The following is a 24444-nucleotide window of genomic DNA, read 5'->3' as shown; positions in this document are numbered from 1 at the left end:
TATACTGGTGTGTTTTAATTACAAGTAATGTCCTAACTATAAATACAGCACGGTTGTACTATGTATGTGTTCTGAGAGTGTACAATTAGTCCAAAGACCGTTTGGTATAAACACGTTTAGTTTGTATTGCCTCAAACAAATCTTTTTAACACACGCATGTACATACAGTAGGACTATAAATATTATTGTTGAATTGCCGTCATCCGATTTGTATTAAGTTGAACACCCAAATTACTGCTATACATTTATTCAAAAACACTCGCACATTTTTCACAATAAACAGAATAGGAAAAGCATGTACTACAGTCTCTTTAACCAGGTCCAATGAACTTAAATAAAGTTGTTTGTTTGAATCTATTAAATTCCACACATAATTGCTTCAAACAAAACCCACAGCGTATTATATTGACAATATATACTTTAAAAAGTTTGCAAAGCTGTACAATTAAAAAACGTCACGATTATAATACTAAAAATGTTTCAATAGAAGAAGTATGAAGGTGTTTGAGTAATTATTATACTCTGTTTCGAAAAATAATTTCCACACCACAAACATTCATAGTAAATATTTCGGTGTTTCAATTTACAATTGCATCAACAAAAACCCGCAATGTCGAAATTTTGAGAATTTTGCTTTGTTTAAAGAGTATTAAATTAAGTTGAAATCTTTGAACATCATATGGGTGAATCAGTTCTATTTTCATGTCAATTATGATATATAATAAACACTCAACAAATTGTATATACACACAAAGGCATTATATTTGTAAAAATCGTCGCATACACCGTTTAACAATTTAACAATGTAATCATTGTATACTTAACACTTAAAATCTTTATCTTTACTGTTGTAAATTTGTTTCAGAAACAAATAATAAAGGTGTTACACTAAAGCATGATACAATAGAATTATAAATTAATCATTTTATTTAATTAATTATTGTAATCAACTTTTTGACCGAAAGTATTTTTTCATTAAACTCTTAAATTTTGGTCAATCACTACTTTGTCTCTTAAGAAAAAAGGCTATATATGAAAAACAAAAACGATCAAAATGTCACACACATGTACACCTAGATATGCGATAAAAAGATATTAACATGTCATCTCGTAAAACTAAACAAATATCACGACAAACGAACTTCGCATACTTCATATTTACAATATTTACAATATGTACAGTATTTATAGTATCTCCAAATATATGGAGAAACTGTTATTTTATTTGTTGCGTGTTTTCTAGTGTATATTGTCGGCTCTTATAGATAACGTACAATTCTAAGTATGATGTACTACATTTGAAACGATTACACAAGAACATAACATTATTCAAGAAATGAATATATGCCTTATTGTTAAATTTTTTTTGGCAGTTTGTATTACGCGTTACCATACGTGACAATATTATTTATGAAAACACGCCGTTCGTTATTTTTGCGAAACAAAACATCAATCGCTAAAAGTACTAAAGTTTGTTCAATGCGACATTTGTCTCTGAAAAAAGATAAAGTAAATATGCAAACAAAAAAAGTACAAAATGTATCACACATGTATACTTAGATATTCGATAAAGGAATCATTAAATGTCCAAATCGGACAACTAAAAACATATCGCCACATACGCATCTCGCATACAGAATTTACAGTATTTATAATATGTACAGTATTTACAAAAGTATACATTGTGGAAAAATTGTTGTTACATTTGGTGATTGTTTGGTATTATATTTTGTCGGCCTTAATTAAAAGGTAACGTAATATGCTCGGTCTGATATACTAGATTTGAAATTACACGTCAAATTATAACATTATTCAAGACATTAATATATCGATTTTAGTTAAAAGTATGTTGACATTTTGTATCTCACGCTACCATACGTGATGATATTATTTATGAACAAACGCCGATGGTATTTTTTTAGTATTAAAAACAATCGCTAATCGCACGGGTATCAGTACACAAACTAGAAAACGAAAGTTAGTTTTCTATAAAAATAAATTAAATATTAACACGTTTAAAACCACTTGACCTGATTTGAAAAAAAATGTTGTGAACCACTATAAGATGTTAATACTAAGTAATAATGCTGATTGCATTGGTGTCTAAGACAAAAAGATTGTCGTTTTTCTTATTGTATCTTTGTTAAATTGAGTAAAAAAGACGTTAAGGAGGCCAAACGCCAAACGTAATCAAAGTAAGCGCACAGTGTTTACACAGTAAATATTTGATGATTATCGAACGTTATAATACGTTGCATTACAACAAGATATATCTGTAATAGTAAATATTGGATCATTATACTTCACATATCATACATTTAACGAAGACATTATTTGACAAATAACTATCAAAATTATATCTGTATATAAATGTGTATAATTACGATCAATTGAAATTAATATAAGAAGGTATAACATGTAGTAAAACTTTTTTTTATCTTACATAGGTCTACAGATAAAAAATATTACATTATGACAATACTTTGTACTACCCCAAAGTAACACAATTGATTTTATCGAGACACATGCTTATGATATTGGTATACATAACAATTTATACATGCATGAACGTCATTTAATTAAACTTGATAGCAAAATAATGCATTTTTTTAATACTTAACGGTCTTATAGTTAGCTGTACTTGTTGCATATATTTCACTTATAGCTCACGCATGTTGAAATACAAATGAATACCATTAAGCCATTGTTTTCTACCTGTACGAAAAAAATAATGTAGGCAGTCCTGATGCTCTGGTCACAGTACATGTTTACTTAAAACGGATATTCTGACATGGCGTATGTAAACAATCAAATACACAATACAAAATGCATTGCGATAACAACGTTTGATATTGATTTACAAGAATTCTTTAAGTCCTATACAGACTACATATGAACGTAAAACTATCGATGTTCAAAAGCATATGTAAAATGCTATTTAAGCATAGAGCAGTTATAACTTCGGTGAGTAAATCTGACACAATAGCTGTGATTCAAATTATCAAAACATTTATTAAACGGAAAATATAATTGTCATATAGCCTGCATGGGAAAGATAACAATGACAATGTATATAATGACATTTAAATGCAAGTTTTACAGTTAAGTTATAAAGAGAGTTTATCTTATACCTAAATCAATACGGCAACAGTTTTACTATCCCTTAGGATATGTTATTTATATATGTAACAAATAGTTTTGTTAAAAGTAATTTGATACAAGTGTGCATGTTATATCTGTGTCCGTAATAAAACTGTATATACTAACATCTTAATTCTAACTACATCCTTCACTCTTAAACAAACTGAAATTCATCTTTTTATGTATTACTGATACACTTTATTTTGCCTCGGGAAAAGATTTGGGCCATCGACCAATTTCTATATGCAAATGTATTTGAAGATCATTTCTTAGTTTGAAAAACGTGTTCAAAATTTCTTAGATGTACAGAAATCAAAATTATGCAAACATTAAAAAAGTGCTGTATATGTACATATTAACCATATTACCAGATTGTGTTTGGCAGCCTTCAAATCAATGAAATCATTTGAAAACACGTTATAAAACAACATGCTTGGTTTTATATACAATAAAACATATCTGAATTTCCTGATATCTGCGATGAAAATAATAAACAACATGATAACTGTCGCGAGGCCAGTTTTAACCGTAAATACATGGTTTAAATAAATTTTGTACAGGACCACAGTAGCATGTAAAGCACGAAATATGTAACTTAAGGTCAAGTATTTTAAGAGACGAAATATAATATAAAGCCATTTTGCTTTAATTCAATCTATACTGACGTGCATCGTAATTGGTAGATTGACATTTGCTTTCATAATAGGATGAATATAGCCAAATCCTTGAAAAAATTATATAATGACCATTGGGATGTTGGCGGTTTTAGTAACATGTGCTTGATATTAAGTCATAATTGTAATAATGTAGGATTGTGGTTTCAGAGAGTTTTTGCAATTCTCGTTTTTGAGAGACACATGAGATAAATATGCTTCGTAATGAAGAACTGAACAAATTCTGTTGTAAAAACAAAAGCTGTGTTTTTGAAACACAATGCCCCCTACTGCGCTTTGAAGTCATATATTTGACCTTTGACCTTGAAGGATGCAATTGACCTTTCAGCAATCAAAATGTGCAGCTCCATTAGATACACATGCATGCCAAATATCAAGTTGCTAATTTCAATATTGCAAAATTTGACCTTTGATCTTGACCTTTGACCTGGAAGGATGACCTTGACATTCAACCTCTCAAAATGTGCAGCTCCATGAGATACACATGCATGCCAAATATTAAGTAGCTATCTTTAATATTGCAAAAGTTATTACCAACCTTAAAGTTTTGGGACAGACAGACACACACATACAATGACAGAAAGACAGACAGGCAAAAAAATATACCCCCGATCCTTCGATCTGGGGGCATAAAATAAGTGTTAATAACGGATAAACACAACATACAATTCTAACAATTTGTAGAGTTACATGTTTTTAAAAATATAAAATATATGTTAGGTATTGCATAAGATGCTTCTTTTTCTAACCATTGAACGTATGCCAATAGTTCTCTCTCAATAACACCTGAATTTGCCCTTAAATTATTTTTTAATGGATAACAAAGATATGTCCATTAAAAAAGCATTTTCTAATAAGTAGGTATTGGTAAATAGTTATTTTATTTTATAATTATAAATTTTCCTTATTACGAACATCTTTGTTGTAAAAACTACAATTGATAAATTTTTAGGAAAAATATGTAGCGTTTCCAACATAAAAACTTCGAGCAGTGCACATATATTTACATTCTCTGAGTGCACACCCCTTGTTGCGATAAATTATATTTGCATTTGTTTCATATATTGTAATTTTAAATACATTGGACCAGTCATGATACATAGGTTCATACACTAGAACATATTTGCTATTACTGATATCTCTATAGATAATGTATAAAAATCCTTCCCCATGGTTGACCCCTCTATCGAGTACAAAAGTAGGAAGTGTAGGCCTTGGTGGAATTGGTTGGCATCCCCGTCTTCGGGTTTCTACCAACGAACACAAATACAAGAAATGTTCATAGTTTATAATTAAATATGCGTGATATTGACCATTACTTCTCAGATGTTTAAATAGTATTATGTATACTTTACTAAAACGAAACATGAATTGAAGTTAGCAGGCGAATATTATTGGTTTATTTAACCGCATTCAATATGGTGATATATATTTCGGCGAGTTCAAAGCTTAAATACCATATAGTTAATGTTATTACTGTTGTATTATGTTGACAAGTATTTCGATATGACAAGTGAACAACGCGTGAAAATATTCAAGAACTTACCACGTCTTACTCGAAGTGAAACTATTCCCAGGTCGAAAAAGTTGGACTTGACCATTCCTGCAATATAATAATAATAGTTCAACCGTTAAGGAGTCATACATGTAAATAATTCTGTAAGTGTCGATCATATTTTGATCACATAGAAAATGTTATTGTGTGGAAATAACGTCTAGTAAATGAACTCAAGAAATACTTATTATTAGAACTTTAAGCTTTCTCTAGACCGTACAAATCGCTTAATATATTAGAGTAACTCGCATCGTTCAAGCATTTCCGTAACATTGATTTTGACAAAGATCATAATATCATTAAGACATGCGTCTATTTTAATTTTTGGATTTGAAACATTCATATGAAGTCTAGAAATACTTTTTTAACCATACGATAATTCCCCAAACCAATTATCATGCCGGGATACATACACCGTTGCTTGTAGCTTAACATTCATGTGTCAATGCGTCGAGCAAAATATAGACAAGCAAGTTTTTTTTTAAGTCGTCATTATCATCATTTTTATAGCCATTTAACTGTAAATGAGAAAGCCATGACCAATAATTTGTAAGAAAATAAAACATTTTCTTCGATTCAAAACTTAAATAAATTCATTTACGTTGTTATTATTTTTGGACAACTAAAACATATTTACCATTGAACATCTGCCTCGAGAGGTCTGGTTTACCGAAGTGCTCATACCACTTTTCAAAGAACTGAATAAGTTGACACCTATCATTGTCTGCAAGACGGTGTCGTATGTCTTCGATAAACCGTATAGCCTGTTGAAATTCGACCGAAGGAAGATTGTTGAAGAATCGTTCAAAAATGTCCCTGCAACGCTCGTACAAATGTTTCCTCACCGGTATCTCGTTCATTTGTATGTAAACGTCGTAACAGGCGTCGCAAAACCTGTCAACCAAACTTTGTGCCCGGCAACACGATGCATATATTTTTCGAATCTGTTGTTTTGCTGCCCAGGTCAGTGCTACGCAATTAATTTTCTCGCTTGATGACAACTTCGACAGAGCCATTGTCTTTAGTTTCCTGAAATTAAATTCAAAATGGTTCAATTGTTCAGTTTATACAAATGGTTATCATATGCTAGCATTTGTGCTCTAAACGGTCGAACAAATATACAACATACGACACAATAGAACTAGAATGATAAATGACGTCTTAACGCAGGAGATTTTATATACACAAGGAGCCGTATATAAAGTAGTTGTAATGAGATAAAAGAACTTTAGTTACAGCAACTTTCAATATATTTTTAATATCGGTTGAACAGGTTTACCAAATTCAAATGGTCACAAAAACTATGCAGACAAAATAATCGTGCTTTCCGCCGAAATATTTTTGAACTACTGCCAATTGGCATCGACAATGGTTTAAGTATATCGCTGTGAATCAAACCGGTATCGAAGGTCTGTTTAAAATGAATCCACAATTAACAAAATATTTAAAGCAAACATATTTCCATTTTTGCTTCAACCTCAAGTGTTTATATTAAATTTCAGATTTCAGTAAGTACTCACTATCGTATTAGTATCTGTTATAAGAATTTGTATTGAATTTAAGTAGGTATTCACTAATTAACCAGTACCATGTATAACATAAATGTTGATTTTCAGACTCAATCAAGTCTTCACTATTTGACCAGTATCATATAAAAGTATAGCTTTATAATTTCATACTTCAGTTAGTCTTCACTATATAACCAGTAGTATGTATTTTATAAACGTATAAATGTTGAATTTCATACTTAATAAGTCTTCACTTTTTAACCAAAATTACATGTAATTATAAGTGTTGCGTTTCAATTGGCAAACATATTTTTTAGTGTTGACATTTTTTGTTCAAAGACCATATCAATAAGTAAAAAATACCACCAACTACAGCCGTTGTTCATCGGTGTTTTTTTGTGTGTGAAAATTATTGACGATAACGAGACAAAAGATATTAGCATGTTTGTAATGGCCAGTCTTGCCGACTGAAAAGGTACATTCAACACAAACTGGTAAGACGAGACTATGCAGTTAGTATTACATAATTTTTCTCATTAATTTTGTAGTAATGAAATATGTTCATAAAGGTTTAGCTATTATCGTTGAATTGTATTTTAGAATGTGCATAGTCTCTTATAACTCAATTATGAGTGACATTTATGTACTGTGTTTTTAAGTTAGTTTGTATATGTTTTACTATGTACATGATGATGCGACTTTAATAAACTATCTTATCGAATCTTAGCACAATTTACTCGACTCGCTGTATGGCCTATTTTAACGCTGTAGTTATGATAACATAAATAATCAAATTAAAGTATCCAAACCACTTAACTTTCCCCGGATATATGAAGAGACATATTGTTGAAACATTATACCATGCAAATCAAATGTTGTTTTATGCCGAATCTTATGTCTATTCATTGGCTTTGAATGTTGCTTTACAGTTATATTGCGATTTGATATTATTACACTTATACATAATGAGGTGTTAAACTTATTCAAGTAATTGTTTACTTGGACAAATTACGCTAAGATCAGTAAAAACAGTACACACGTTCTTTTTTCCTGAAGGATGTCTCGTTTCTACTAACAGTGATTTGGAAATTGAATCGGTACGTGACTATTTCTTGATTGACGCAATAGCTGTTCACAAGTGAACAATAATAATACCAAAACATTACTTAATTATAAAACATAATTATCTCACTTAAACTTAAGGAGGCAGTCTACAGTTTTTCTTGAAAACCCCCAGCCAACAACCACTGGTCTGCAAAACACCCTCAAAACGAGGCCCCCAGTCACAACCTGAAAATAGATTCACACAATATTCAGTGCAGCTCATCAACAGCTTGAAAATAAAACACAAAAACAATGCAGAAAACGGGGGTCTCGAAACTTGGCCGAAAACAAACCCATTTTTGACAAACCCTGCAATCACATTTATCTTTCCGGGTAAGATAACGCACACTGTCAACAAGATGCTTTGCACTATCACAGCAAATACTTTCAAATTGAGCCAAACATAAGCCTTCATTGACATTAAACTTTTTTGCACTGCTAATTTATTCAAACCCACTGTTGAAATCTGTCAAATGTCGGCTGCTTAAAGCAGGAAGTACATGTGTTTTCTTATCACTGAGCATGTCCAGAATGTTGACATAAATCCAGGTCATTTTGTTGCGAATTACTGAAAGCAAGTGAACTAACTAGAATATTGAGCATTTATACTTACATTTCAGCTTCTGGAGTCAAAAAACAATTTTTTTAAGGCCATTCACCTTAAATTAAGGAAATTGAACGGGGCCAATGCGCAAATAGGGCTAAACAACTGTAGACTGCCTCCTTAGTTTTATTTCAGTTTTAAGTGCATATTCTAATATATACTGCTTTAAGATTAAAACAAATGTATATAGAAAAAAAATGTATTTCAATTCGTGCATTTCATTGTTACAATTGAGATAGAAGTCAGTAAAAGCAAAATAAAAACCGAATTTTAATATTGACAAGTGCGAGTTTTCGGCTATTACACATATTCAATTAATGATGTTATGATATAGGAAATAAATAATGTAAACACCCGATGATTAAATCCCAGAACGATGATAAATAAATACTTATATATTAGTGGATACTGCGCCAGAAATATAAAACACCGATTGCACCGTTCTTTCTGAGTTTAATTATTATTAAATGTAAAACTGTACGCTTCGGTGCTGTTTAAGTTGGCTGGATCCCCTAAGAATCGGAATAAAAACAGTTGGTGGATGATCTCATGAAAACAAGCAACGTAAACATTTAAACAGCTCAACTCACGACATGCAATGCGTGGTTATAGATCAGAGATTAAGTGAAATGTGTCTGTCAATACACGTCAACACGATTAACGATTAACGAACTTAAATAAGTCAAGCACCTACCGCATTCTAGTTAGTGGGTTCAAGTTGCGATATTTAAACTAGACGTATACATAAATGACACTAGTATTTCTAGGGTTTTCAACACTCGTTTAAATCTTTCAGTATCTAATTTGAACAATTAACATCTAGCAAAATTGTAAATAAAATGATCATTGTTGCCGTAATCTAGTATTAAATGATCACGGAATATTTATTATACTACGTCGCGCTTCCGATGCTTCCCGAAGCCAATCTCACGATTGCTAGTAAATGTTCGGATATCGTTCTTTAAAATTCAAATATAATATAGAGTGACACACAAATTAAAAACGAGCATTTTGTATAGCTTTAAATCTATGTTACCATACTGCATGTATCGTTGGCATGATGGCTATTGCTATAAGAAATACTGTTTATGAGTTAACTTTATTTTCGAAATATTTTACGACATATTCTTTTATTTTGAGTTTAATGTAGCGTTAACGGTTTCACGGTTCCCATTATTCAGACATGTTCTTGTCAGTACAAATTGAATGTCCGTTGTTGTATTTAGCGTGCAAAATATATGTTCGCCAAATTGTATTTAAACAGGCACTTTTTATAACAACTGTATTTGGTTCTTAGCCACAAACTACCCGACATTAATGTGTCTAACCGGATGGTTTAAACATTCAGTTTAAATTGCTAGTAATACCATCCAATTGGGGATTGCACTGCAACGTCAAACAACATATAACTGGCAAAAGAAACAGTCTCAAATATTTTCCCTACCTCTACGATACGCGAATTAAAACTGAATGACAGCTGCTGTGTGTGTATTTCTAATATTACAGTTAAAACATATTCCTCTTGTGGACTATACACAATAAAATAAATAAACCAAGATAAAGGGCTAGTCGACTCGGCTGAACATAATCTTCAATGCAGCGCATTTAACGCAGTGTTTATGGGTCAAAGATAACATAAAGATGTGTCTCGTGCTACCCCGTTTGCATATGTTTGTCGGTCGGTAAGTTCGGATTGTCGGGATGTTTTTTCATGGACCTTTTCTTTAAAACACGATAACAAGGGGTCGCTTTATAAGCGGACATGTTTGTGCATGGGTAAATTGGAATGTAGGATATACGCGTCTTTTTTATGCAAACGTTTAATGTCAAATGGATATGTAGAATATCAATCGATTTATTCATGATGTCTAGGGAACATTTCGGTTTACTGTTATCCTAAACTGTAGGTGGTTTACCTGGAGCAAGGAAAAATCAAAACGACTATCTAAGTTCAGTGGACACGTTTTTTCCTAAACTGGCTTTGCCCATGTATGGATTGTCTTATCGGGTTAAAAGATCGTGTTAATGAATCATATATGATAGTAGCTAAAAAATATTGAACTTCAAAGCGGTCACAGACTTTAATCCTGATCGGTTACATCAATACTGCCAGGCTTTTCACAATTGCCCACGCCATAATTCACCGGTGAGCGATGTTTGTCAATGTTTGCTCATTTGTTTCCAAATTCGAACGCGTTTACAAAGATATCAGTTTCTTAATTGGTTGTTTCAAGCATACCCTCGTTGCGTTTACTGTGACAGTGAAATGCAAGTCACGATTTGTTTCTTTTGCTAACTGTCCTTATGATATTCGGGCGATCAGATACGGAAGTTTTGTTTGTCGCAAATAAGGTTCAATTGTTTCATCCTTTATTGAATTTCCAGTTTCCGATTACGAATATTCAAGCACGATGTAACATCTGTTATGTGCACTTTGTTACTCGAGCTTAGTGTTTGCATAAACAAATATGTGTGCTTTAAATGGTACTCGAGTTTGTGTTTGCATAAACAAATATGTGTGCTTTAAAGTACTGCCTTTGTCAATTATTGAATGACTTGTTTGAAGGTTCACGAAGTGTTATTATATTCGCATGTTTATCAAAATGTTCGTCTAGAATTTGCAATTTAAGATTTTAACATTTTTCTCACGAAGTATATCAAAATAGGAGCATAGCAATGACATGATCTTAATGCTTTGTGTTTTACGTTGTTAATATTGTTTGTCTGATTGGTGAATACGTTTTTCAACGCATATAGTATATTTAGCAAAGCGTAAGAAATAACAATAAACACTGTTTTCAAAGCGACGTACCTTTTGACTTTTATATTTTTATCATCTACAATATTTCAGTCTAAGTGAGAACGCGTTCGCTTGGACGATACTCTCGTGTTGGTTATTGCCAATACGAAATGTATTGCATTCCAGATTTTGATCAAATGCCTAACTTAATTGGACATACATTGCTATTCATGTTATCTAACGGTTGTGAAAAATGACGATAGGATGCTGCACTACTTCAAGGTTATATCACATTACAATAGTTCACGAAGATTGCAAACCAGTCAAAAGATTGTGTCCGATCAGTGAAGTTACATGTTATAATGTTTTTCATTGTATTCATGTTATTTAACGGTCGTGAAAAATGACGATAGGATGCTGCACTACTTCAAGGTTGTATCACATTACAATAGCTCACGAAGATTGCAAACCAGTCAAAAAATATTATGTCCGATCAGTGAAGTTACATGTATTGAAACGGTAATATGATTACATGAACAACAATATAGCCTGCTTACAAGAATCAAAGAGTCCGCGAATGACATGACTGAAATGCCATAATAAAAATGTTGTTACTATGAAAGATTTGTATGAAATGTGTGGAAATCGTAATAACCAACAACCTCTACAATTTCTGTGTTGCATTTCTCCTTCTCAAATCAGAGTTTAAATCATCAATTTCTGTTATATTTCAAAATGTAACATACTACATTATTGCTGTGCATTTTCTATTTAAACGGCTTTTAAGATTGCAATTAGAATTAACGAATCGAATGTCACACACTTTCATTCAAAATTATAAAAAAATATAACTAGAGCTTTGTCACAGACGTGAAATATACCCCCACGTGCCGCATTGCCATAGACTATTTTGCATGCTGTCTTCACAAAACAAGAGACTCTAATTTATGGCGAGTTTTAAGAATTATTATGCCATTATCATTTATAGCCATTTTGACCTTTGAACTCTTGAATTCTTTCACATGACACGCCATCCAATTACTGTGAACAACATTAATGTACAGAGCCAATTTTAAACCTTACAATGAATGATATAGTTATGATCCAGACAAGATCATTTATTGCGATTTTTGACCTGTGAACTAAAAGTGTGACCTTGACCTTTGAGATATCGACGTAATTCTTTCGCGCGACACACCGTCTAATCATGGTGAACGAAAGAGCCAAATGATATTTTAAAATCTCAAAATAAACGACATAGTTATCGCCCGGACAAGCCTAGTTATGGCCATTTTCGACCTTTGAACTCAAAGTGTGACCTTGACCATAAAGATAGTGACGTTATTCTTTCGTGCGACACACCGTCTAATGATGTTGAACAAATGTGCTAAATGATTTCAAAGTCTCACAGTGAACGACATAGTTATGGCCCGGACAAGCTCATTTATAGCCATTTTCGACCTTTGAACTCAGAGTGTGACCTTGACCTTGGAAATATTGACGTAATTCTTTTGCGCGACACACCGTCTAAAGATGGTGAACAAATGTGCCAAAATGATTTTAAAATCTTAAAATGAATGGCATAGTTATGGCCCGGACAAGCTCATTTATGATAGTTGAACTCAACGTGTGACCTTGACCTTGGAGATATCGTCGTAATTTTTTCGCGCGACTCACCGTCCAATTATGGTGAACAAATTTGCCAAATGATTTTAAAATCTCACAATAAATAACAAAGTTTTGGCCCGGACAAGCTCATTTATAGCCATTTTCGACCTTTGAACTCAGAGTGTGACCTTGACCTTGGAGATATTGACGTAATTCTTTCACAGAACACACCGTCTAAAGATGGTGAACAAATGTGCCAAAATGATTTTAAAATCTTAAAATGAATGGCATAGTTATGGCCCGGACAAGCTCATTTATGATAGTTGAACTCAAAGTGTGACCTTGACCTTGGAGATATCGTCGTAATTTTTTCGCGCGACTCACCGTCCAATTATGGTGAACAAATTTGCCAAATGATTTTAAAATCTCACAATAAATAACAAAGTTTTGTCCCGGACAAGCATTTGACCTTTGAACTCCAAGTGTGACCTTGACCTTTGAGATATTGATGTACTTTTTTCACACGACACATCGCCCATTATGGTGAACAAATGTACCACGTCATTTTAAACTCTAGCGATAGATGACATAAATATGGGCCGGACAAACTTTCTGTTGAAAACACACTAAGTGACCCCGTGACCTAGTTTTTGACCTGCCATGATTCATATTCAAACTTGACCTAGAGATCATCTACATACAACTTCTGACCAAGTTTGGTGAAGATCGGATGAAATTTCGGGACAGACAGACAGACCGACAGACCGACCGACCGACTGACCGACAATGTGACTCCTATATAGCCAGAATTACCAATGGTAATGGGGTATAATTATTATTCGCACAACACTTTCCTGTGATAACATCGATACATTTGTGAGCTTTTTTTTTGTTCCGATCGATACAATTCATTTTCTAACCCCAAGAGTGCGCAGTTTTTTCAGAAAAAAATATCGCGACAAGTATAATTGTCTTCCTAAATGGAATTCAGCCAGGTTTGCATTAAGACAATATATACAAATGAGGTTTGTAACTATATGGACTGTTGGTTACCATGTGTGGACTAACCATGCATATATGTGTTAACTGTAAACACATTTTAACCGACTAACATGCATATATGTGCTGACAACAAAAGTGCTAGTTGTTGTTCATCATAACAAAATGCATTGGTTCAACAACTGCAATGAAATAAGATTGATTTTTAGTTATTTATAGTAACATAGGTATATACGTTTTTAATGCTTGGTGATAAAAAATGAACACATATCCATATATTTTCCTACATTTCTGCCCAAGTATAACAATGATTAACCTTTAAATATTTATATTTTTGTATTATCTTATATATTTGAAATATAAACAAAGTACTGTGCTATCAACGTTCATCGATATTCAATTATGTTTTCCCCGGACAATTTACTGACCTAGTACATAGTCAAAATGCGACGTAGTATTTTAATATATATCAAACACAATAATATCAAAAATAGTAAAAAAACTTATCTGATGTGTATTGGCAAATATGGATACATTATTATCAAGAATTGTTTCAATAAACAGCGTATCGATGTGCATCAGAATACATTTTGAACGTTTGCGGCAACATACATTTTTTCTTTGCGTCATGCAATATATATTCCATCGTTGGGAAACCACTCATTCTTTTCCAGTTTCAGTTTCAGTTTGATAGGACAGGTCGTAAAAAAAGGATCAGTAGCGGTGAAAAACACTAATTTTTACTGATTTGTAACCCAAACAATGTTCTGTTTACTACACAGAATAGTAAAGTACTTATTTTTGAAGGCAATGGGAATAATATTTATAAAATTCATATTGTTTGCTAACACTATTTAGTATGTTACATTGAACTATTCACTTATGGGCATATAAGACGCTAAGTGTTTTGTATTTGATCATTATTAATATTATTGATTTCATTTACACTTCACATCTTTGTAATTGTCAGTTGTAATAAATATATGGATTAAATTTAACGTTACAAAGAGTATGATTGCTTTTTTATGTTTTGTTTCTTTTCTTTCGCAAATATCCAGCTAAAGCGAATCTCAAATTGACACAAATGATCAGCGTTGTGTATTATTCTGTACAGAAATTGTCATGTAGTTTATTGTTGATTAGTTTTTGAAATGTGTATTATCAGCGGATATATCTCAAGTTGATTATATCAGCGGATATATCTTAAGTTGATTATGGAAGAAACAGTGTGGTATCGAATAGGATACTGTGTATAATAAACATTGATCGCTATCAGACTAGGACCTAACACAAGGGTGCAGAAACCTGTCGCATCTTGGCCCCACCCTGAACTATTTTTTCTACACATGTCCTTTTTTGAGTTCATCACATTATTATAACGGAAGTTGTATTTGAAGTTTCAATAAATCCTATCAGAATTCTTGCAATTATCCGTTCTGTGTCGATAATAATTATTAACCGTACAACGTAGTCATATTCAACACAATCGCACTGTAGAATTACAATCAAAGAAATCAAACATAAATCAAGTTTTGTTTCCTGCATATGCTTTAAACAAAAGCAAGACAATTATATTTAAACCAATTCTTACCAGTTGTCAGCTTAAGCATCGGAAAAAGATTCCTCGTTGTCATAGTCAGATTTAAATAAAATAAATTCTGTCCCACACATGTCATTGAATCGATGCGAGGTACCAACACGTTTTTATATGCACTATATTCAATAAGGGTTTTTAAGGGATTTAAAAAGGCATTTCACCTTTAAACACCTATAAACACCTAAACACAGTCTCAAAAGTCACTTTTAGTTTCACTTCAACAACAAACACACCGTATGTTAATATTGACTTGGGGCAAGTTTTCGAATAGAGCAAAATTCTTTAAAACATTATTTTTTAGGAAAAACACAGTGGAAACTCTCAGAACGATAACAATCAGTTATATAATAAAATAATGATGTATCTGTTAGTGTGTACTGTCTCTGACACAGTGAATATTGATTCGAGCTCGCGTTATGAATATCCTGTTTATTTTCCAATGCTTACTATTCGCTTACTGTATGCTGACTCAAGTCTTTTTAATTTGGTTGTATACCCTCCACGTATTGTATCGGTAACACGCTTTAATATGATCTTGCTTTAGCAAGTCACTAATGTTTATCATTTTAACAAAGTACATAGTGTACTTATGTCAAGGTTTATTAGTTGAAGCGTTGTTTCTTTCATTATAATTTAACACCATGTTTTAGTTATGTTAAGTGCAGGGCTTGACTACCTAACTTCAACAATATATCAGCCTCATGTGATAAACGATTGTGATGTTTGCAAGATCATGTCAAGCGTTAATGCTTTAACGAAATAAATGTATTCATTGTTCAATGAGATGTTAGAATAACTAAAGAAATATAAAGCAGTTTATTGTTTTTTTAAAAACTAAACCCGAACGCGCTCTTTATAATATGTTAAATTAATACACGGTACATATATACATGTGCGTTGATAATACGTGTAATATGGTATGCAATTAAAAAACATTTTTTATTGTAGTTCCCAAATACATACAATATCAATAATAACATGATATTTTTTCAAATGTTTAATTATTGATTATACTATACTTATCATATATCTAACGTATCAACGAGCTTCAGAATAAAACTTGTTCCAAATAATGATTTGCTTACCATTTAATGATGTTAAATTAACAATATTATATTATCATTATTGCAATACCATCCAAGTCAAACTAATACTCTAACTATAAATATTTGAACAATCTAAATTTTTGAAAATAATACACATGCAACATACATAAGGTAAGTTTAAGGTTTATACATTAAACATAAGAGTCTATCCTAAAAAAAGTTCCATATCACGCTCTGGCCTGGCAGCCGATGTCGGTGAAAAATACTATTCAAAAGTATATGAGCGGAGATTTAGGCTTAAATTTCAGTGAAATGAAAAATATTGAACGTTTCTTAATTATTCGCATTCTTAGGTGTTTATAAGCTGATTAACAAGGTTGAGATCACAGAATTGTATCTATTATAATTCGCTATATATATTTAAGCGTTTGTGTAGTTTTTTTTATTATTTTAAGATCGGATTCTTAATTTATATCTGACCATAAATTTCGGAAAAGACTATGAAGGTTACATGATTTGCTATACAATACGATTCAAACAGCTCACCCAAAAAAGGCAAGTTTGCATCAGACGAAGAAGTCTATGAGGCTTTAGTAAACTAGACATTTGTTTCGAAATTCGCCAAATTATGTTATTATGTTTTCAATAAAACAACTATTCGGATAGAAGTCGACATATCATGTTTCTGCATATCTTGTTGCATTGCGATTACGCGTTTTCTCGCTCTTGCAGGCGTACGATACATCTGGCGACATGCAAACTCGGCGAACAACTGGGGACTGCAGGGATCTATAAAGCGACGATGGTCTCTCTAGTTAACAGTCATACACCGATCTTAGCGTAAAAGTTGCGCTCTGTATTCGTATCGAATGCCAATAATGTAGACAGCGTTGTCATTATTGCGACGTAACAGACGACGTTATGAAAGTGAGACTGCAGCGGAATCAGTTGCCTGGATGTCGGTAGTAGACTGGAACGTGTAATCGACATACCTCAATACATTATGTTTTCCTATTTCTTATTTCTTGTTTTCCTCATAGTTTTGTAAGAAAAACAAAGCGTTTCTCGCTCATGTATTCAAATGGTATATCGAGCGACCTGTAACCTTGACGTTATATTAGGGTTCATAATAAAAAACAAAAGATCCCTCGTGTTATGTTGAACTGACTTATGCCAAATTTAGCTCTGACAAGGCTATAAATCACTGTAGCTCACCGTATTGTAATACAGATTATTTGCTTTCATATCATATTCAATTATTGATGTTTATATTTGGTATTTTTTGGTTTTAAAAAACAGTTAAAAATACAAGATACTTAATCAGCTTAAACTCAGATAGAGAAGCGTGTTCCTTTGTCCTATTTCAACCTAGATAATTGAACTAAGTGGTCATTAAATTACAATCTTAAAATGTATGCAATTTATACCTTTAATATCCGAACACCATGTACAATTACTTGCATTGATATATGGTAGACTTAAATGATTATTTTCTAAACATAATTATGTGTGAGACTCTCAGACTGTTTATTTACTTAATGCTACGAGGAAAACATAGTTGTGCACGGTCGTCTTATTTATTCAAGAATAAAGTGATAAGTTTTGTGTTTAAGGCAATAAAGATTAAGATTGTTTACGACGTCTTTATGGTGGGACAGCTTTTATAAACTACAGAACATTAATGGTACTCCCCCATTATAATTCTTAGTACAAATTGTGATGGGAAACACGAACAACTAAAATCAGAAAACCCCGTAATAAATATTACTTTACTAACGAATATATCCGATATCCTGCCAATATGACTGGTAGCTGTAAGACATTGTTTTGGAAGAAAATATTTGGAAACATATTAACACAATATATGTAACCGGTACGTTTAGTTTTGCGATACTCTGTGTACTAGATGCTCAGTTTATTTATGTATGCAACATCACATTTTAAGAGTTTTACCGACTGGGACGATGGTATATATCCGTATTTGAACAGATTATCTAGGCAAAGTGTGAACAAAAGTTGACAAAAAGCTTTTAAAGCTATTATTTATAAATTAAGAAGAACGCAAAAACGGAATCCTCACAAGGCTCATATGGTTAATCGATTCTTTAAAATTTCTTTCGCAAGTGTCACACATGTTTGTACATTTCATATTTTTTTGCGGATTTGTGTTGATACAAAGGTAAACTGGTCAACCTATAAGCAACAGAGAATCAAAATATACCAACTTAAAACTTAACACAAATGTGTGTTGACAAAAATCGTAACTTGAAAAAGCCGGAGACATGGGGCGCCGTCAATAGTTTGCATACATATAGAAAACTATGCTTATCACACTCCCACATTTGACACTTATCTCATTTTATGTATTGACTTTAAATTAGAAAATGTACAACACAACATTTGTGCCATAGTCGGCTTCATTATTATTCCTACAGCTGACTGCAAAACAGAACAATAAGATTTACAACAATAACATGTTGTTTACAGAACGCACAACGGTACTTCATGAAAACTGATCCATATCGATTATAAAGCTTCTTCTGACTTTCCTCACGCCCGAGACTTCCTTCCCATCGAAAACGTTTATCTCGTCGATGTTCTAAACTCAGTTTACACAGACATTAAATACTCTTTAAACAGCTGTTCCGTATAAGCCGTCGACCCGACAACTATTGCCATTGATAGAATCGCCGATTCAAAGATTATGCATCTCTGTTATAACAAACAAATGCACAGGGTGAATTAATTTAAAATTGACAGCGAGAAACGTCGGACTTTTGTTTTTGACTACACGTCTCGCATTTTATTACACTGAAACACCGTTTCATGTTGATTGTCATCCGACACCATCATCAGCTCATACTCAAATAATTTTTTACTCGAGATAATTTGATATTCGAATTCATAACCATGTATCTATTGACAATGATATTGTCATATACTTGGTTTGGGTTTTGACCTATCGATTGAATATCAGATCTTCGAATTCACTATTTAATGTGAGGGCAATTAGCTTTACTCGACCTACGACACGTCGTCGAAATTAAACAGAAGGAACTACGTAAAATGTTATCGACTGAATTCGAAGCAAAATACATTACTAAGGCGAAAAAGGATACACATGGTCAAATTGGCAAAATTGAGCCTAACAATCTAATACAAGATTTACATCATAACGACCACTGATAACAAACTTTTTAAAGACGAAAAATGGTTTGCGTATGGTTGATATCTAAATGTTATCAAGGTGTAATCCCCGTCGTAAAAAACAACAGCACCATGCCAGACCATAGCATACAGTCGTTACACCAGTATTTTGTACTAAATTAAAAGTAGGCGCCATCTTTTTCACATTCAACTTTTAAGTTTGATAAACATGTTGAAACCAGAGACGATGTATTTATAACTAAATATGCATACGTATATAAAAGTGTGTTTTTACAGTTTCGTTTCTTTTCGCAATTATTTAATTGTTATCTTCAAATTAGGCTTAAGCTCAAAATATAGAACTGAAATGATAATGTTTAATGTAGGATTATCAAAAGTAACTGCTTGAGTATCACATTTCTCCTCTCCTAATGTACCCGAATATATAACGTTTATCCCAAAGACTGGAACGTCAAGCTTAAACAACATGACAATATGGAAAAAAACATATAATCGTCTCGATGTTGACCGTTAATGGTGTATTTAGTTACATGTATTGTGTGAAAAGTTAATACACTGTTTACGCATAATCAACGTGCACACAATATTCTTCATGCAGACGAATGTATAATGTCTTAAACAGATTTACCCAGACTGGAGCAACAAAAGACACAGATCAGGAAAAACCTCGAACACGAATTTTCATTTTTTGTTCTGCAACCAGGGTAAACATGACACTTTTTGGTTGTAAACAATACAGTAAAACTAGGTGTCTAAAACGAGCACTAACACACACTGCTTACAATTAAGGAGCATTTAAACTAAATAATTAATAGCAACGCTGCAATTTGTTGTCGATAAACCCCATCTACACTAACCGTGTCCGACATGTTTTGCATGTTGACACTATGACTATTTACACACAGTGCGGAGTCCAATAAAGAAAAACACAATTACAGATAACCTAATCATGAAACAAATTCATCATGCACACATCCATATCACCATTAGCGTTACATCTAGCTAAAATGACTATTATTAGACCTTCAAGTGGATGTATCTGTTTTATTTGTGGCTTCATATTGTAAATGTAAACACATTTGACAAATATGAACATAATCTTTAAGCCGTAATAAGCATAGTTTCCTGATATCATGTAAAATATAGTATTATGTTATGCTTTGAATTTACTTTTCAAAGAAAGTTGCCCCAGCTTTAGTGAGTGAGCTATACGCATTTCCTTTATCGTATAATACAAACTGACTGGAAGTGTTTATGGAATGTCAATAGTATTATACTGGATATTGAAAAGGCAAACATATATATTACTTAATTATATTGGCACTCTGCAACATTTTAACATTTATTTTCAAAAAAATTGTGTTGTTTTCATATCTGAGACACTACTAATTTGAATAATTCGCAACATTTACATTTTTACATTTTAGATAGTCTTTACAAAATTAACGATGAACGCACTTAATGTTTTCCGCTTTGATTAATCCACAAAGCTGAGGGTACATATTCGTTCATAACTTTTGTTAAGGTTAACAAATAATGAATTGCTTTAAATTCTTTGCTCAAAAGTGAATTGTCGCGGGCATAATTCTTCCGCGCTAGACATAACAATTTCATGGTAATTAAAATTGTTTCCAAGTTCTTGTTCTTGACTTGCATATGTCCATTTTAATGTTTACTAATTTTTCAATTTTTTTCAGAATACCATGACGTTGTTTGTTATGTTTACTGTCAGATTCTACTTATTGCAGAAGGTTTTTACATCGATAAAGGATTCTTGAGGACCCACCTTAGATTCAGAAAAATAAAGCCGCGTCGGCAGCAAATAGTAATAATCAGATCAAAATTTAATGTGATGTAATTACGGCGTTTATTCCATTCTGCAAATGTAATTCGAAGTCGTTAGTAAAGAGCGAAAACAATATTGTCAAGTTTATCTTCATCTGAAACAAACCGACCTTACAACATAATATGTCTTACAAAATACCCATGTGTTTAAACTGTAATTTAACCTTTGCTTACATGGATCATAGAGATGATAAGAGTGTTCCGTTGATGCCCATATCAATCATTGTACTCAATAATTGACTGTGATTGAAGACGTCATATGCCTTCCAAAACAGTATTAATGCAAAATTATACAATTTCAATTAATCTAAAAGCAAGTTTTGATTAAGATTGTTAAAATGCATTACCATCACTCAACCTGTTAAAGGCTCGTAAAAGGTGACACATCCAATTATTATGCATATAAACTGGTCTATTTGTACCGGATTTCAGTTGCTCTTGCATAAAAATTGATAATAACACAGCTTAGGTGCAATGTTGTCAAAAATTATGGAAGATATACCCGTTTCATAATTTTAAGAAATGTTTACAACTTTGCAATTTCCGTACATTTTCGCTATCTCCGATGTTCCTCGGCTTCTTTCGTATAGTACGCATATATTGATGACGTAGTACAAACAACACAATATCCTCGTAAACAAAGTAAGAGGACATGAGTTCGGTAAGATGTTTTTTTGTTTTGAATTTCTGGCCTCTTCACCCTTGACCTGCTCACGTGATACACAATGTCTTGTGCCGACCAATCAAAATTTGTTATCGGAAACCCGGCTCAGAATCGTTTGGCATGATTGAGTAAACAGCGATGTAAATGAACTGATTGTTAACACAACTGACTTGGAGGACACTGTATTTTGAGCTCAAAACAAGTTGTATTGCTAATTTTGTTATGGGAATGTCCAATAGCATATATATATATATTAATTTTTAATAACCTTTATAAATAAAATGTGCAAAAAATATTTAAACATCGGTTATAATTACGGATCGTCACCTTTTACGGGCCTTTAATATAAGAAATCGGATTTGCATTGATCATATCATACATTTAAAGACGAATATGTCAAGATAACTATTAATATAAATTTGTTAATTAAGTGCACATTATCTTTACATGCATAAATCCGCTTGAGTACCTTTTCAAACTCTGTACATCAAACGTAAAATACACTTAATGAATGCTCCTTTTCCCGCTTGGAAATGCGTCATATAAACACACATTTTGAATTTAATTTAGCGATTGACGCGTCTTCAATAGAGCAACACTATCAGCCGTTGTAGTTGCATAATGATAAAAAACTACATCGAAATATAATCATCGGATCACAAATAAGACAAGAAAACACTTATCACATTCCGTGTGCAAGATAAAAACCACCTAACAAACTCAGTGAAAGGTTCAGATCGTAAGATGAAGACATCTATAAGTTAAAAATCAAGAATATGTAGTTTTCTTCCATCACTTAAAGGGATCTTTTCACGCTTTGGTAAATTGACAAAATTGAAAAAAGTTGTCTCAGATTCGTAAGTTTTCGTTTTAGTTATGATATTTGTGAGGAAACAGTAATACTGAACATTAACCATGCTCTAATATAGCCATTATATGCATCTTTTGATGATTTTAAAACCTAAAAATTATAAAGCGTTGCAACGCGAAACAATTGAATAATTTGGAGAGTTCTGTTTTTGTCGTTAAATTTTGTGAAACTACAAAGATTGCTTATATAAGGTATAAAATACATCATGAATGTGTACTCGGCGAAATAGCTCAGTAGGCTAGAGCGTTTTTACTTCAGGACTCTGGCAGGACTCCAGGGGTCACTGGTTCGAAACCTGCTCCGCGCAATGTTCTTTTCCTTTTTTAATTTTTTTTCTTGATTTTTTACTGGAGCTTTTACGATCCAATGTTTACATTTATCAATATAAAGCATTTAATGAATAAGTTAAAAAAATGCCAAAATCTGTGAAAAGGCCCCTTTAATTCTCGAGGAAACGATGCGTAGTCTATTTGTTGTGTATCTGTGATTCTTTCTATGGTTTTTCTCGTACGAAGTTGGATATTAGCTCATTTAAAAAATATAGTACAAAGCAGCCATGACAGCAGAATCTTTCGTTTTATTAGTTGGATAATTTCAATAACAAGCGTTAATCTCATACTATTGATGGGTATATAACTATTGCTCATTATAAATAAAAAGGATAGTTTCTTACAATATCCGCTCCAATACCTTCAAGGTCAATGGAACATTTTAGTTCAAATATAAAATCTAGCACTGGCAATATAGTTTTTTTCTAAAGATTTTGACATGGTATCACTTATTTCGATTCAACTCAACAAACGTATGTTTTCCGAAATTACCTTTCATAAATAATTAATTATATTGGACAGAACACAATTCTTAATCATTTGTCATTGTCCCGCTAAAACACGATTGTGTGTTTCTTCATTTTGTCTGATAAGCGCTAGCAAATGACTGCAAATCGCAGAACACAAATAATTCCTTCCAACGACAAATTATATAACAAATATTTGTGTTAAGCAATTTATATTTCTTTTAAAGGGGCCTTTTCACTATTTTGGTAAATTGATAAGATTAACAAAAATGTTTCAGATACGCAAATGTGCGTTGTAGTTATGATATTTGTGAGGAAACAGTAAAACTGAACATTTACCATGCTCTAAAATATCGATTATATGCATCTTCTGACGATTTAAAAAACCTGAAAATTATTAAGCGTTGCAACGCGAAACGGTTTAATAATTTGGAGAGAACTTTAAATGACATCATATGCGACGTCATGAAGTCAACATTTTCCCGTACGTTGTGTCTTATATAAAATGGTGAAGAATTTTTGTC

The 24444-nt window shown here is 32.4% G+C and overlaps 2 protein-coding genes across 4 annotated transcripts in view; both read right to left on the bottom strand.

The window, feature by feature from the left end:
- Positions 1–231: 231 nt before the first annotated feature.
- The window catches only part of LOC127833333 (uncharacterized), a 333207-nt gene continuing 308994 nt past the window's right edge, over positions 232–24444 (bottom strand). Inside the window, exon 6 of one of the 2 annotated variants that reach the window (XR_008027364.1) lies at positions 232–2030. The gene's annotated coding sequence lies outside the window, so the exon portion shown is untranslated. Of the gene's footprint in view, positions 4269–24444 lie in introns of both variants that reach the window. The other variant, XR_008027363.1, reaches the window with a different exon arrangement.
- Positions 232–24444, bottom strand: part of LOC127833334 (uncharacterized) — a 79497-nt gene continuing 55284 nt past the window's right edge. For both annotated transcript variants that reach the window (XM_052358512.1, XM_052358511.1), the window contains 4 exons: positions 8071–8168; positions 6008–6399; positions 5362–5418; positions 232–5065 (listed from right to left, as the gene is read on the bottom strand). In XM_052358512.1, coding sequence (XP_052214472.1) covers positions 4764–5065; positions 5362–5418; positions 6008–6399; positions 8071–8168 — 849 coding nt within the window. In that variant the 3' untranslated portion in view covers positions 232–4763. The remainder of the gene's footprint in view (positions 5066–5361; positions 5419–6007; positions 6400–8070; positions 8169–24444) is intronic.

Source organism: Dreissena polymorpha, chromosome 6 (assembly GCF_020536995.1).
Source record: "Dreissena polymorpha isolate Duluth1 chromosome 6, UMN_Dpol_1.0, whole genome shotgun sequence".
Classification (NCBI taxonomy): Eukaryota; Metazoa; Mollusca; class Bivalvia; order Myida; family Dreissenidae; genus Dreissena; species Dreissena polymorpha.
The sequence above is the reverse complement of the archived record's forward strand: the minus strand, read 5'-3'. Positions and strand labels throughout refer to the sequence as shown.